General features: G+C 43.5%; 1 protein-coding gene across 2 annotated transcripts; it reads left to right on the forward strand.

Moving 5' to 3' along the window:
• The first annotated feature begins 91 nt into the window (after positions 1–91).
• Positions 92–14176, forward strand: atp6v0a2a (ATPase H+ transporting V0 subunit a2a). 2 transcript variants are annotated; one of them, XM_058052174.1, is made up of 21 exons: positions 92–797; positions 2130–2208; positions 2282–2379; positions 2450–2587; positions 3507–3604; positions 3677–3803; positions 4802–4884; positions 4957–5050; positions 5113–5325; positions 6471–6621; positions 6706–6845; positions 7245–7402; positions 7475–7565; positions 7639–7757; positions 7852–8062; positions 9732–9851; positions 9924–10043; positions 10948–11065; positions 11156–11327; positions 13403–13617; positions 13711–14176. In XM_058052174.1, exons 1-20 carry the CDS (start codon positions 687–689, stop codon positions 13503–13505), a joined length of 2544 nt encoding a protein of 847 aa, XP_057908157.1. In that variant the 5' UTR covers positions 92–686; the 3' UTR covers positions 13506–13617; positions 13711–14176. The 2 variants fall into 2 exon arrangements, with proteins under 2 accessions (XP_057908157.1, XP_057908161.1); XM_058052178.1 differs by having other exon boundaries at positions 3528–3604.
• Positions 14177–14350: the final 174 nt, after the last annotated feature.

Below are 14350 nucleotides of genomic sequence, written 5' to 3' on the forward strand. Positions count from 1 at the left end.
CGCTTTCAGTGAGGGTTGCCAGGTTTTTGAAGAACCCTCTAAATCTCGAAATATATATACATGTTTACAAGCGTATTAATTGTTGTTTAAAATAGAACCAAAACAGTTCCATATATAACACAACGATTTTTTACTGAGCGATTACAAAATCTATCTTTAGGTGTTTATTGCTAGATTTGATGTCCGAGGGGTATTCGTCACATCTGGCAACCCCCAGCTAGGCTCAATCTGTGTCAATTGCCGACCGAAGTAAAAGAAAGGCCCGCGCATCTCGCTCGCACGGTGGCGTTTTCAACGTGCATGGAAGCCCTAACTTGACCATCAATTGGATTAATTATCTTTTTTTAAATCACCGTTGTCGTTTACGGCCTAGCGCTGATGCGTCTTTTAACGGCGTCATGACAGGTGTTTAAAAAGGTGGCGATATCTGGTCTCTCCACGCAGAAGATGCCCAAGCAAGGCTTTTGTCTCGGCTATCGTCCTGTTTAAACGGCGAGTTTGTTTTCAAAGGGAACCACGCGACTGCAACGGAAGCCAGAATGAAGTGCAGAATAATCCCAAATCATTAGTCATAATTAATCCTCGTGCTAATTGGCGAAGGGGCTGCAGCGCACTGTGACGTTCCGCAGGAAATAAACAGATCGAGGTTCAAGATACGACCGGGAAGCGGATTTAACATTTAAAAGATGGTGTTCCGGAGTGAGGAGATGTGCTTGGCCCAGCTGTTCCTGCAGTCTGGGTCGGAATACGACTGCATCAGTGAACTCGGCGAACTGGGCTTGGTCGAGTTTCGAGATGTAAGTTCACAGCCGACACTATTCTCTATTCAGCTAAATAAGCACGTCTACTTTTGTTGTTATTCTAACACTAGTACGATTATTACGTATTATTATGCATACACGTTCCTTAATTGTCTAGCTAGCATTAGGTACACCTGCACAACCCAAAAGCTGTATGAAAAATCATACACCTTAACATGCTTGGTTGTAGATAACCACAATGTATCTCATTGTGCATCTGCTGATTTCAGATACTTTAACAGCAGCCACAATAGCAGACTGTAGTGCCAATAATATATATTTTTAAATGCAATACAAATGAACACATGTATTATCGGTTCTCGTGTATCAATGTTGTGCAATCAGCATAAACGTAACAGTGCAAAGTTGAAATGTGCAATTGTTAAAGAGATGAAGTAACCAAGTATATCTGTATATATATATATATATATCACATATACATACAGCTGTCCACTATATTGTGATTCAAATTTTGCAGCTTCACTCCACTACTGTTTCAAAAATGTATAAATAGTACGCACATTGAAGCAAATTTTTTTTGCTTTGAAAATACTCAAAACTTGCTTAAATTGAGTATTTTCAAAGCAATACTGAAAATACTAAATTTAAGCAAATAAAGTAAAATTTGCTTCAATGTGCATACTATTCATACATTTTTGAGCAAAAATATAATTGTAAGGCATTAAGAAGACGCATCCAATAGCATCCAAAGCAATACTGAAAATACTCAATTTAAGCAAATAAAGTAAAATTTGCTTTCATACATTTTTGAGCAAAAACATAAGTGTAAGGCATTAAGAAGACGCATCCAATGTGCAGTATGCTTCACTGGCCACTAGATGTCAGTAGGTGAAACATAAGGACCAGACTTGATCGCCGGAAACAACAGGCTTCTATTGCAGGATTGAATGTCGCAATAATAATGATCGCAATAACAACACAAGCTACTGTTGCGGCCTCCAACGTCACTGAACTATGAAAATATTCTATTTATTTGGAGATTCATTTGTCACAAGTTGGGTTTAGAACCAATTAACGGCGATAAATGAGGGACTACGGCACTATAATTATTAGGACTCTTATTGACATAGTAACACACACCGAAAACAACCAAAGCATCTTATTTTAATGTACTTGTTAAATAAAATTTAGAGGTATTTGTATCTATACAGACAGATGTTGTGAGGGAGTTCCTGTATTGGATTTATTTGTTAGGTTAGAGAGTAATGTGTGTAATTGGACGTGTTTTGCTGAGTGTGCAGTAAAACGATCACCGTGAGCCATGTTGACTGATAACCTGCCACCTCCTGACCCCGACTCTGCTTCCAGCTCAATCCAAGTGTCAGCTCATTCCAGCGCCGCTTTGTCAGCGAGATCAAGAGATGCGAGGAGATGGAGAGGATTCTAGGCAAGGCGTGGACACCTTGAGATCACACATAAAACGCGGCATTGAAAAGAACCTAAATGACTTTTGTGATTAGGTTACCTTCTGAGAGAGATCCAGAAGTCTCATATCGCTATTCCTGAGGAAGATGAGAGTCCACTTGCTCCTCCGCCAAGACAAGTGCTGGAGATCATGGTGCGTTTTGGACATCAATGACAACATTTGACGTTCTATATTGTGATGTAGGATGTGTTCTTATGTTCAGGAGCAACTCCAGAGGCTGGAGATGGAGCTCAGCGAGGTGGCGAGGAACAAAGAGAAGCTGCAGAGGAACCTCCTGGAGCTCATCGAGTACACGCACATGCTGAAGATCACGCGCACCTTCATACACAGTCGCTCAAGAGTGAGTGTGTCACTGCATAGCTTTCACACAGACACAAAGAGGACAGGACGTATGCAGAAGTAAAGCTGCTGCATGCTAACCATTCGTGAGGCTTTAAATGCCGCTATGCCATCTTATGCAATTCATTTAAAAATACATCACAAGGTTGCCTACAGCCACAGCTGTTAAAGGGAATCTATTATTATACTCATTTTTCGTCTCTTTGTATTAAGTTGTGGACTCCTATAGAGCAGCTACACACAATAACCCGCACAGAAAAGTAGAGCTAGATCTTCCAGAATCTGCACCTATTCCAGCTGTATTTCCTTGGATTTGTGCTTCCCGACATAAACGGTCTGTTATAATTTATTCCACCCACGGCCAGCCTACTCTGCTGTGATTGGTCACACACCCAAAGTGCTTCCCCAACTACGTATGAGCCCCACTTTCTAACATAGTGGGTATAGGAGTTGATAATAAATGAATAAAAGTGTCCAAAGTGCGGCACAGCGGACGAGTGGTTAGCGCGCAGACCTCACAGCTAGGAGACCAGGGTTCAATTCCACCCTCGGCCATCTCTGTGTGGAGTTTACCCCGTGTATGTGTGGGTTTTCTCCGGGTGCTCCGGTTTCCTCCCACATTCCAAAAACATGCTAGGTTAATTGGCGACTCCAAATTATCCATAGGTATGAATGTGAGTGTGAATGGTTGTTTGTCTATATGTGCCCTGTGATTGGCTGCCGACCAGTCCGGGGTGTACCCTGCAAATTGCCTGAAGACAGCTGGGATAGGCCCCAGCACCCCCTTGTGAGGATAAGCGGTAGAAAATGAATGAATGATTTCGACACCACTGCTGTAGAATAAACACATTCCTTGGTGTGAGCTTTGTAGCTGAAAGAAAAGCTGTCAGGAATGATGCATTGTCCCTTTCCATAATTAGCATGAGGCTCTTGGTCCCCAGTATGAAGAGTTCCCCACCATGGAGACGGACTCGGTGACCGGGTGCACCGGTATGCAAAGACTCGGAGCCAAGCTTGGGTGAGCTGTCATTATGTCCGCAATACCAGTTGTACTTTAAATGTTGACTCCTGCCGTGTGCTCCCTTTGTAGATTTATCTCCGGTCTCATCCAGCGGGTCAAAGTTGAGGCCTTTGAGCGAATGTTGTGGAGGGTGTGTAAGGGCTACACCATCCTCAGCTACACGGAAGTGGACGAGAACCTAGCCGATCTTGATACGGTGAGACGAAGGAACATGCTTTTAAATTATGACTGTGAGTAGTGTAGCAAAAACTAGACCTACAGTATTTTCATTTATGGTGTCAGTAGTTCGGTGAGACACACAAACGCCACACTTGATCGCCGGAAAGAACAGACTTTTACTATATTGGCCTGATACTTCTTTAATTATCAGTACCGATAATTATTGCACATCCCTAGCTGTAACCCATGCTAAGACAAAACTCAAATCTGAACCCCAGACGTCACTTCCTGTCCACCCACCACTCAGCTACCCTGGGGAACACATTAACAGCAACACAAATGAGCCCAAATCTTATTTATAGTATGTCTTAAATGACTTCATTCATTCATTTTCTACCGCTTTTCCTCACGAGGGTCCTGTAGCCTATCCCAGCTGTCTTCGGGCGTGAGGCGGGGTACACCCTGGACTGGTCGCCAGCCAATCACAGGGCACATATAGACAAACAACCATTCACACTCACATTCATAGCTATGGACAATTTGGAGTCGCCAATTAACCTAGCATGTTTTTGGAATGTGGGAGGAAACCAGAGTACCTGGAGAAAACCCACGCAAGCACGGGGAGAACATGCAAACTCCACGCAGAGATGGCCGAGGGTGGAATTGAACCCTGGTCTGCGCGCTAACCACTAGACCGCTGTGCCGCCCCCTTAAATTACTTATTTACTCTTATTATGTCTACTATACTGTGTAATAAGAGTGTAAAGGTGACTATAAGGGTGTTAGTTCATGTCTAGGGGGCACTAATGTTAAAAAAAACATATTAAAACATTATTTAAGCATATTTCACTTGTCACAGTCAGGTTTGGAACCACCTAAACAAGGGATTACTGTACTGCCCTCTTGTGGAGTTAATAAAAACTACACCAGCTGTGAATACCAATGTTATTGACTATAGGACACTGTGTGGTTATATGAAAAAAGGTGTTAATTTGAGCTAAACTTGACTAACGGTGTATTAATGTGTGGTTGCAGGGTGAGATAAGCAAGAATGTGGTCTTCTTAATCTCATTCTGGGGAGACCAGATTGGGCAGAAAGTTCAGAAAATCTGCGATTGGTAGGTTCTTCCACGCCGCACGTCAGCCTCTGCACGGCTCAACTCCTTCTCATTTTGTGTCCACGTCCTCAGTTACCACTGCCATCTTTATCCTCACCCCGAAAATGACGAGGAGCGGGCGGACATGTTGGATAGCTTAAGGACACGCATCCAAGACCTCAACAATGTAGGGCCGCTCACGTCTTCATGTTCATCCGCATCGAGTGAGTTACCGATGCCGTCCTGCAGGTTCTTCATCGCACCGAGGACTACCTGAAGCAGGTCCTGCAGAAGGCCTCGGAGTCGGCGTACAGTTGGGTCGTGCAGGTGAAAAAGATGAAGGCCATCTACCACATCCTCAACCTCTGCAGCTTTGACGTCACCAACAAATGTTTGATCGCTGAAGTGTGGTGTCCTGTCAGTGACCTGGCCAACCTGCGGAGGGCGCTAGAAGACGGTTCGGTAAGAAGAGGCTCTGCTATGTGTATATACGTATTGTCCTAGGCTATGCCATCACTGCAGAGACATGAGACGGCCCCCTGCTTTAAACATACCATGCTACCGAGCTAACTAGCCTCCGATTTGTTTATTCTAAATTAAGAAAGAAGAAGGACAAAGAACCCAAACATACCACTTCCACACGGAATGGGAGGATAACATTTTTCAGGATGCCATTCAGCGGCTCCATCAGTGTAACATAACTGATGCCTAGTCAACAATCCCTCATACGTTTTTATCTTCATTCATTCATTCATTTTCTACCGCTTTTTCCTCACGAGGGTCGCGGGGGGGGGGGGGTCCTGGAGCCTATCCCAGCTGTCTTTGGGCGAGAGGCAGGGTACACCCTGGACTGGTGGCCAGCCAATCACAGGGCACATATAGACAAACAACCATTCACACTCACATTCATACCTATGGACAATTTGGAGTCGGCAATTAACTTAGCATGTTTTTGGAATGTGGGAGGGGAGAACATGCAAACTCCACACAGAGATGGCCGAGGGTGGAATTGAACCCTGGTCTCCTATCTGTGAGGTCAGTGCGCTAACCACTCGACCGCAGTGCCGCCTCGTTTTTATCTTTTTAGTCCTATTTTATGCTTTTAGTCTTTAGCTTTTAACTCCAGTGTTTCCTCAGGGGGGGTTCTCCACACCGGGGTGGGGGCTGTGTCGGGTCTACTGAGGGGGTGCCATCCTTGGGTCCCTTCGACCCGACCGGCTGGGGGTTCCTCGTTTTGATGTGGGGGTCCGCCCATCTGTCGGAGTCGGGTGGCCCCGGGTGCTGGTCCCCCGATGGCACGGCCTGTGGCTCCTCCCAGTGTGGACGGCCCCAAAGGTGGCGTTTCCTTGTTCCTCAGTGCCATGCCATGTCTCCCTACTGTGTGTGATTGTGTGTGTGGGTGGGTGTGTGTGTGTCTAGTATAGAGGGTGGGAGGGAAGGGGCTTTCTTTGTAATTGTTTTTTTTTTTAATTGTGGTAATTGTTTTTAATTCTGTAAAGCACGTTGTGTTGCATGTCTTTGCAGGAAAAGTGCTCTACACATAAAGTTGATTTAATTTTATATGCATTTTTATGTTTTTACGGTTGCTGTTTTTCATCTACTGCTAGAGAAAAGGTGACGCAACTGTTCCATCGTTTGTGAACCGTATCCCGAGTGCTGACACCCCTCCCACTCTGGTCAGAACCAACAAGTTCACATCAGGGTTTCAGAGCATCGTGGAGGCCTACGGGGTGGGGGATTATCGCGAGGTGAGCCCAGGTAAGCGGCCCATTAACAAAGTCAATATCTGGTCTGAACAACATTTGCCTCAAAGGTGTTGAGTTTTTTTTCTAAATCCAACAGCACCTTACACCATCATCACCTTCCCCTTCCTGTTCGCCGTCATGTTCGGGGACCTGGGCCACGGCATGGTCATGAGCCTCTTTGCGTTCTGGATGGTGCTGACGGAAAAGAAGCAGACGAGGAAACGCTCCAGTAACAAGGTCAGAGCGTCCTTCATCATTCATTCATTCATTTTCTACCACTTTTTCCTCACGAGGGTCGCGGGGGTGCTAGAGCCTATCCCAGCTGTCTTTGGGCGAGAGGCGGGGTACACCCTGGACTGGTCGCCAGCCAATCACAGGGCACATATAGACAAACAACCATTCACACTCACATTCATATATATGGACAATTAACCTAGCATGTTTTGGGAATGTGGGAGGAAACCGGAGTACCCGGAGAAAACCCACGCATGCATGGGGAGAACATGTAAACTCCACACAGAGATGGCCGAGGGTGGAATTGAACCCTAGTCTCCTCGCTGTGAGGTCTGCGCACTGTCCTTCATCATTAGAAACGTCATTATAGCTAGCAGACATTATGCTTATGTCTCTCCGCAGATATGGACCACCTTCTTCAACGGGCGTTACATCATCCTCATGATGGGGCTCTTCTCCATCTACACCGGCCTCATTTACAACGACTGCTTCTCCAAATCGCTCAACATTTTCGGCTCGGGTTGGAGCGTCAAGGCCATGTTCACCAGTCAGCGCTGGACGTACGTTGCTCTACAGGAAGTTGTCACATGGCTGGAAGGGAGCGATATATAAACCTACGTTGTACATTCCAGGAACAAAACTCTTCAAACAAATGCTTTGCTCACGTTAGACCCCAACGTCAGCGGAGTGTTCGCCGGACCATACCCCTTCGGCATCGATCCTGTGAGTAAATCCGCTTAAGACAAAGCCCAAATGATGTCTAGTATCACATGCTGTATTTTTCGTATTGGCAAAGATATGGAGCATGGCGGTCAACCGGCTGTCCTTCCTCAACTCGTACAAGATGAAGATGTCGGTGGTCATCGGTGTCATCCACATGAGCTTCGGTGTGGTTCTCAGTGTCTTCAATCACTTGTGAGTCACTACACCTGTGAACTTTGTTTATTATTTTAGCTTTGCTAAGCTAACCTTTGCCCTCTGGTCCCCCCCCCCCCCCCCCCCCCACCAGGCACTTCCAACAGAAATACGACGTTTATCTTCTCTTTCTTCCCGAGCTGCTCTTCCTGCTCTGTCTCTTCGGCTATCTGGTCTTCATGATTCTTTACAAGTGGCTAGCCTTCAGCGTGCGGGACTCCAGCCACGCTCCCAGCATCCTCATCCACTTCATTAACATGTTCGTCATGCAGGGAAAGGACATCACTCCTCTGTATCCGGGACAGGTATTGCATCCTCATCCTCATTTGTCGACTTTTTGGACAAAAAAGTTCAACAGTGCTATGGCTTGCATTGCTGTTGTAACTCCCTCGGATGTGCAACGATCAGACAGCTACTAGTTCTTGTCTTTTACTGATGGATTTATTACAAAACCAACGTGACAACTAAAAGGGTACAAAAGATACAAAATACAATAAATTACAGGTCATTCATTCATTTTCTACCGCTTTTCCTCACGAGGGTCGCTGGAGCCTATCCCAGCTGTCTTCGGGCGAGAGGCGGGGTACACCCTGGACTGGTCTCCAGCCAATCACAGGGCACATATAGACAAACAACCATTCACACTCACATTCATACCTATGGACAATTTGGAGTCGCCAATTAACCTAGCATGTTTTTGGAATGTGGGAGAAAACCACCGTGCCGCCTAAATTACAGGTCATATAATACAAATATATAATAACTAAGACTAATAACTAATAAGACTAATAAGGCTAATAACTAAACTAAGACACTAAGAGACTGAAAAGAAACACATATACTGTACCTTAACGGCTGCACACATGACTTAGGAGGGAATTAGAGATGATCTTCAATCCTTTAGCACCTATTTGCCTTTGAGCTCTAAATAAGTGTGGCAGCTACTGATCTTATTTCTGTTGGCGTAATGATTAAACATGCACATGTGGAAACGATGATTCTACAGAAAATATTTCCGCCTCATTAACTTACATACACCTCGGTAGGAACCAAAAATGAAAATAGGGAGGAACTTAAACCGACAGCATACACTGACTGAGAGGCAGTTACAGTTGTTTTAAGCCCTGTTTGACTTTGTCTTACAGTCGCTGTAAAAAAAAAAAATCCAAAAATTGTTACAACTATAATGATGAAAATGGTAATATTAATGAGAGACTCAAGAATTGAAGTAACACGCCTAATGACCAGTGTAGAGTACAACATATCACGGCATCTATACGTCTTCTGAATGCCTTTTATTTGTAGTTTAGTTCATTTAGCCTTTTTTATGCTTGAAAATTTAGGCAAAACATGCAAAAGTTTCTTAAATATGCATTTTTCCTTTACTAATCATCGATCATATTCCATTCTATATGGTCTATAGACAGTGCCACTGAGTGAAAGACAGGAAGCAGAACTGGAGGTAGCAGAGATGAGGATGCTGAGGTTCTCATTGGGAGTGACCAGGATGGATAGGATCAGGAACGAGTACATCAGAGGGACATTACGATTATAATAATGGTGATGATAATAACAATAATAATGGTAATAATGATAAAGATTATAACAATAATGATAATAACAATAATCATATTACAATGATAATAATAACAGGGGAAAACAAGACTGTGAACATGATTATATCTTGCAAAAAGGGGTAGGCATTTATAAGCTTTTGCTTCAGCCTACTCCTTTTCGACTTGTGATCAGATTGTTGAATACAAATGTAAATAATGGAAAGTTATATTTTGATTGATGTAAGAAATGCACTGTAATGATTCATATATTGGTCAAATAATTAATTGCCCAAATATATTGCTCCACATGTCAATCATTCTCTGCAACACCACTGATTGTTTGTCACTCATCAATGTGTACATTTCTCTTCCTGGTTGTTATATTTTAGTGCTCTTTATCTGTTTATTTTCTTCACAGACTGGTCTACAAATGTTCCTTCTCGTGATCGCCCTGCTGTGTGCTCCCGTCTTGCTTTTAGGAAAGCCTGTTTTCATGTACTGGATGCATCGTGGAGGCAAAGGCCTGCGCAGGCGCAGAGTAAGTCTGGTTCATAGTAAAGTATTGCAGCATTTTGAGTCCCATTTTGAGTAGGGATTTTGAAACTTGCAGGGCTATGAGAGGGTGAGGCGTGCTAGCGAGGATGACAGTTCAGCAGCGCCGTCCTATGAGGATGACGAGGAAGAGGGGCTCGATGAGATGACCCACAGAGACGCTCAGACGGCCAAAGAGGTCCAATTCACACCATTCATTCATTCATTCATTTTCTACCGCTTTTTCCTCACGAGGGTCGCGGGCAGTGCTGGAGCTTATCCCAGCTGTCTTCAGGCGAGAGGCGGGGGAACACCCTGGACTGGTGGCCAGCCAATCACAGGGCACATATAGACAAACAACCATTCACACTCACATTCATACCTATGGACAATTTGGAGTCGCCAATTAACCTAGCATGTTTTTAGAATGTGGGAGGAAACCGGAGTACCCGGAGAAAACCCACGCATGCACGGGGAGAACATGCAAACTCCACACAGAGATGGCCGAGGTTTTAATCGAACTCGGGTCTCCTAGCTGTGAGGCCTGCGCGCTAACCACTTGTCCACCATGCAATTTAAAACATAACAACCGGAGTATCCGGAGAAAACCCACGCATGCACGGGGAGAACATGCAAACTCTACACAGAGATGGCTGAGGGTGGGCAAAGACAAAATAAGAAGCCAAAAAGTTACCACTTGCACACAAAATAGGAGGAGAACTCATTCATTCTTTCATTCATTTTCTACCGTTTATCCTCACGAGGGTCGTGGGGGGTGCTGGAGCCTATCCCAGCCGTGGTGGCCAGCCAATCACAGGGCACATATAGACAAACAACCATTCACACTCTCATTCATACCTATGAACAATTTGGAGTCGCCAATTAACCTAGCATGTTTTTGGAATGTGGGAGGATGCATGCACGGGGAGAACATGCAAACTCCATACAGAGATGACTGAGGGGGGAATTGAACCCTGGTCTCCAATTCACACAAGTGACCTATTTTACTATTATTTCCTATTATGCAAAAGTTTTCATGAAAAATACTACAATATAGGAGCTTTAAGAAAGCTACTTTTAGCTATGTTCTATTTCTCCTCCAGTTTGACTTTGCGGACGTGCTCCTGCACCAGGCCATCCACACCATCGAGTACTGCCTGGGCTGCATCTCCAACACGGCGTCCTATCTGCGACTCTGGGCTCTCAGCTTGGCACATGCGCGTGAGTGTGCCATCACCGCGGTAACTCTGCCAATGCACAATTTGTGATACGATTTTTCTCACGTTTTGCGTATCCGTATCGGCTGCCTAGAGCTGTCAGAGGTGCTGTGGGACATGGTGATGCGCCTCGGCCTCAAGATCACAACGAGAGTCGGGGTGGTGTTTTTAGTGCCCACGTTTGGCGCCTTTGCGCTTCTCACCGTGTCCATCCTGCTGGTCATGGAAGGTTTGTCGGCGTTCCTCCACGCTCTCCGCCTCCACTGGTGAGTCTCTGCCGCACTGGAACAGTATAAAACTAGATGGTGATATCTGCAAGTAAAAAACGTACATTTAGGGGTGGTTATTGTTATCTCTGAATGTTTTGAACTCCGGTTTCCGTACCGGTGAGGTAATGAGCAGAATAATGCCGCCATAGCAGATGTCATGTTCTATTTTTACGTGGTAAATTACAGTAGATTCCCACTATTCTCAATCCGTGAATGGAATCGGTATCACTTCCCATCCCTAGTTGCACAATATTGCGTCTTGTCAAAATATCATACTGCTGGAAAGTGTTGAGTGGATCTTACTTGTGAGCGCCAATAGCTGCAGCACTTTTTTCTCCCTGCTGATAGCGCCATTAAACCACTTTCTACTTAGTTAACCATTGAAAAAATCAAATTATTTATAATTTAAAGCAGAGAAAATTAATTTTTGGGGGCGCAAATGCCAAGCCTCGACTATGTGGATGACCTACTGCAGGGGTCTCAAACTCAATTTACCTGGGGGCCACTGGAGCTAGGGTCTGAGCGAGGCTGGGCCGCATCAGCTTTTCCAAAAAAAAACGCATTTATTAAAAACAGAAAAATGAATAAACTTTGCTTTGGTTCCGATTTTCCACAATAAAAGCTCTGATAAAACATTCCACTGTTCTCAAATATCTTACTTTTTATTTTTCTACACAAAATAAGATGAAAAATAAATAAACAAATCAAGAAAAAAGAAAATCAATCAATCAGTAATAAATAAATAAATAAATAAATATAATAATAATACAGTAAACCTCGGATATATAGGATTCAATTGTTCCCACTGGTTTTGTCCGATATAAGCGAAATCCGTTATATGCGTATACCGGAAAATGTCCGTTTTACGCATATATCGGATTTATATCCGGTATATGCGTAAATCGGATTTTATCCGTTATAAAAAGGCACTTCCTTGACTTATGTATGTTTCCAATGTACCTGGACTGGGCAATGAAAAGAGACGTAAGGTAATGAGAATTTAGCTTTATTGGACTCGGAGCATAACAAATTGTTAATTAAGCTAGGCCCTGTTACGCCCGTCAGGCCTACGTTATTTCCAATAGTGAGGTTAAGATCTCATTCACTGCTGTGCTAGTATTATTGACGTCACTCACTTTTATATTTGTCCTAAATCTGGAGCCAGGAGAAAGACAATAGCCAGTGACATCAACAAGATTAGCATAACGATGCGGCCATCCGATATATGCGAGGGAAATTTAATGGAAAATGCATTGGAACGGGACTGGAGATTTTGTCCGAAATAGGCGAAATCCGTTATAAAAAATCCAATATATGCAATGAATTTTTATTGGAAATGCATTACAGAAAAATCGGTTCTTTTTTATCTGTCCGTTGTGAGCGAATTTCCGATATATCCGAGGTTTACTGTAATAATAATACGGCAAATAATAAAAACTTAAGAAACCACATATAGTTGGTGGGTAGACAAATTATTTTTTTCAGATTAAAATGAACAAAGCATTATTAGAGCCCTGTAGACATGACAAAACACGACTATAGTCACATTTATACTCTTTTTATTTACAACATATTGCGCAACTGCAGGGTCTTGAGACACATGCTAACTCGCAAACTAGAGAGCTAGCGACCTAAACAGTAGCCTCCAAGTTATTTCCTTTAAACTTAAAAAGCCAAAAACTTACCACTTCCACACGGATAGGGAGGATAACTATTAACAGTTATTTAACCTTTAACATGAACATTAATCAAACGTAATAATTTTTTCTGGGTACATGATACCATACAGCATCCATATCAAACTTGCGCGGTCCGCACTAACATTAAACTTTCATATCAAGGCGGGGGCCTCAAACTAGTGTCCTGCGGGCCACATTTGGCCCACGGGCTGCGTGTTTGAGACCCCTGATCTACTGTATATGAACCCGAATCAACAGCACCTCTGCTGGTTGCAACCAAGTAGCACACTCGATATTTGTTATATTTTTGTCCTAAAGTAGGCTCAAGCATCATTTTGATTGATTTCTCATGTTTTAAGATTAAAATTGCCTTCCGTAAATGTTTGATTTCAGGGTGGAGTTTCAGAACAAATTCTACCACGGCACAGGCATCAAGTTTGTACCTTTTGACTTCTCCCTCTTGCCATCGGTTTTTGAGCAAGACGGCCTCCTGTAAAGCGTCAAATACCGGCAGACGCCAAGGCCTTTTAACTGGGAAGTATGCTGCATACTGGGAACAATTCTCACTGTGAAGCCTGAAGACGATGAGAAGTCACTCTTGTAGCAAAGTGGGTTTTTTTTGGGGGGGGGGGACATTTTGAAAATACAAAAAAAAAACCAAATCCTATCTGCTGTGCTTACTACCTTACTTCTCCATCCAGCAAACCTCTCTGTGTGCACATCTGTTGATGATTCAAAACTGCGGTTCAAGGCAAACGGGTGAGTTAAGAACTGGCACTGTGCTACATAAACTAGCTACACTGTATCAGAACCAACTGCCACACAGCACAATATAAAGTTAGCATAGCATCCTGACATAGTGCCATAAAGGTTGACTTCTCAAATAGCAAAAAGCACTTTTCAGAAATGATTGTATAAAGGGTCTCCTTGTTTATGATTGTGATGATGCCAAAATTCCTAGAATTATTTAGCTGTTTGCTTATTATTACTATGGTCGTTCATTTATTTAAGTGTAACTCTGCCCCTGTAATCTGCAGACCCATAGCTGCCACTGCTTATTGTGTTTGTTATGATTAATCATGCTATTTATTTTTTAAAAACAACTCTCTGTACAAGAGTCCAATATTTGACCATTTTGATGTGTTGAATAAAGCCTTCGCAAGCAAATAGACTATGGGTTCAGTTTTTATGTGTGAAATGTAGTTCCCCCGGCGTGGTGGATTAGTGTTTATCACATCTTGACAGTCAGGACATCTGGGTTTGATTCCCCTTTGGAATATCTTATGTGGAATTTGCATCTAGGTAGCTTGCCTACAGCTCAAAGACATGACAGGAGTAATA

Source organism: Doryrhamphus excisus, chromosome 2 (genome assembly GCF_030265055.1).
Source record: "Doryrhamphus excisus isolate RoL2022-K1 chromosome 2, RoL_Dexc_1.0, whole genome shotgun sequence".
Taxonomy (NCBI): domain Eukaryota; kingdom Metazoa; phylum Chordata; class Actinopteri; order Syngnathiformes; family Syngnathidae; genus Doryrhamphus; species Doryrhamphus excisus.

What these genes read in the sequence shown, in the direction of transcription:
- atp6v0a2a (XM_058052174.1), top strand. Translation starts at nt 687, where the DNA reads ATGGTGTTCCGGAGTGAGGAGATGTGCTTGGCCCAGCTGTTCCTGCAG. An exon ending in ACCCCTTCGGCATCGATCCT is followed by an intron (nt 7,566 to 7,638) that starts GTGAGTAAATCC and finishes GTATTGGCAAAG; the next exon opens with ATATGGAGCATGGCGGTCAA. An exon ending in TCTCAGCTTGGCACATGCGC is followed by an intron (nt 11,066 to 11,155) that starts GTGAGTGTGCCA and finishes TCGGCTGCCTAG; the next exon opens with AGCTGTCAGAGGTGCTGTGG.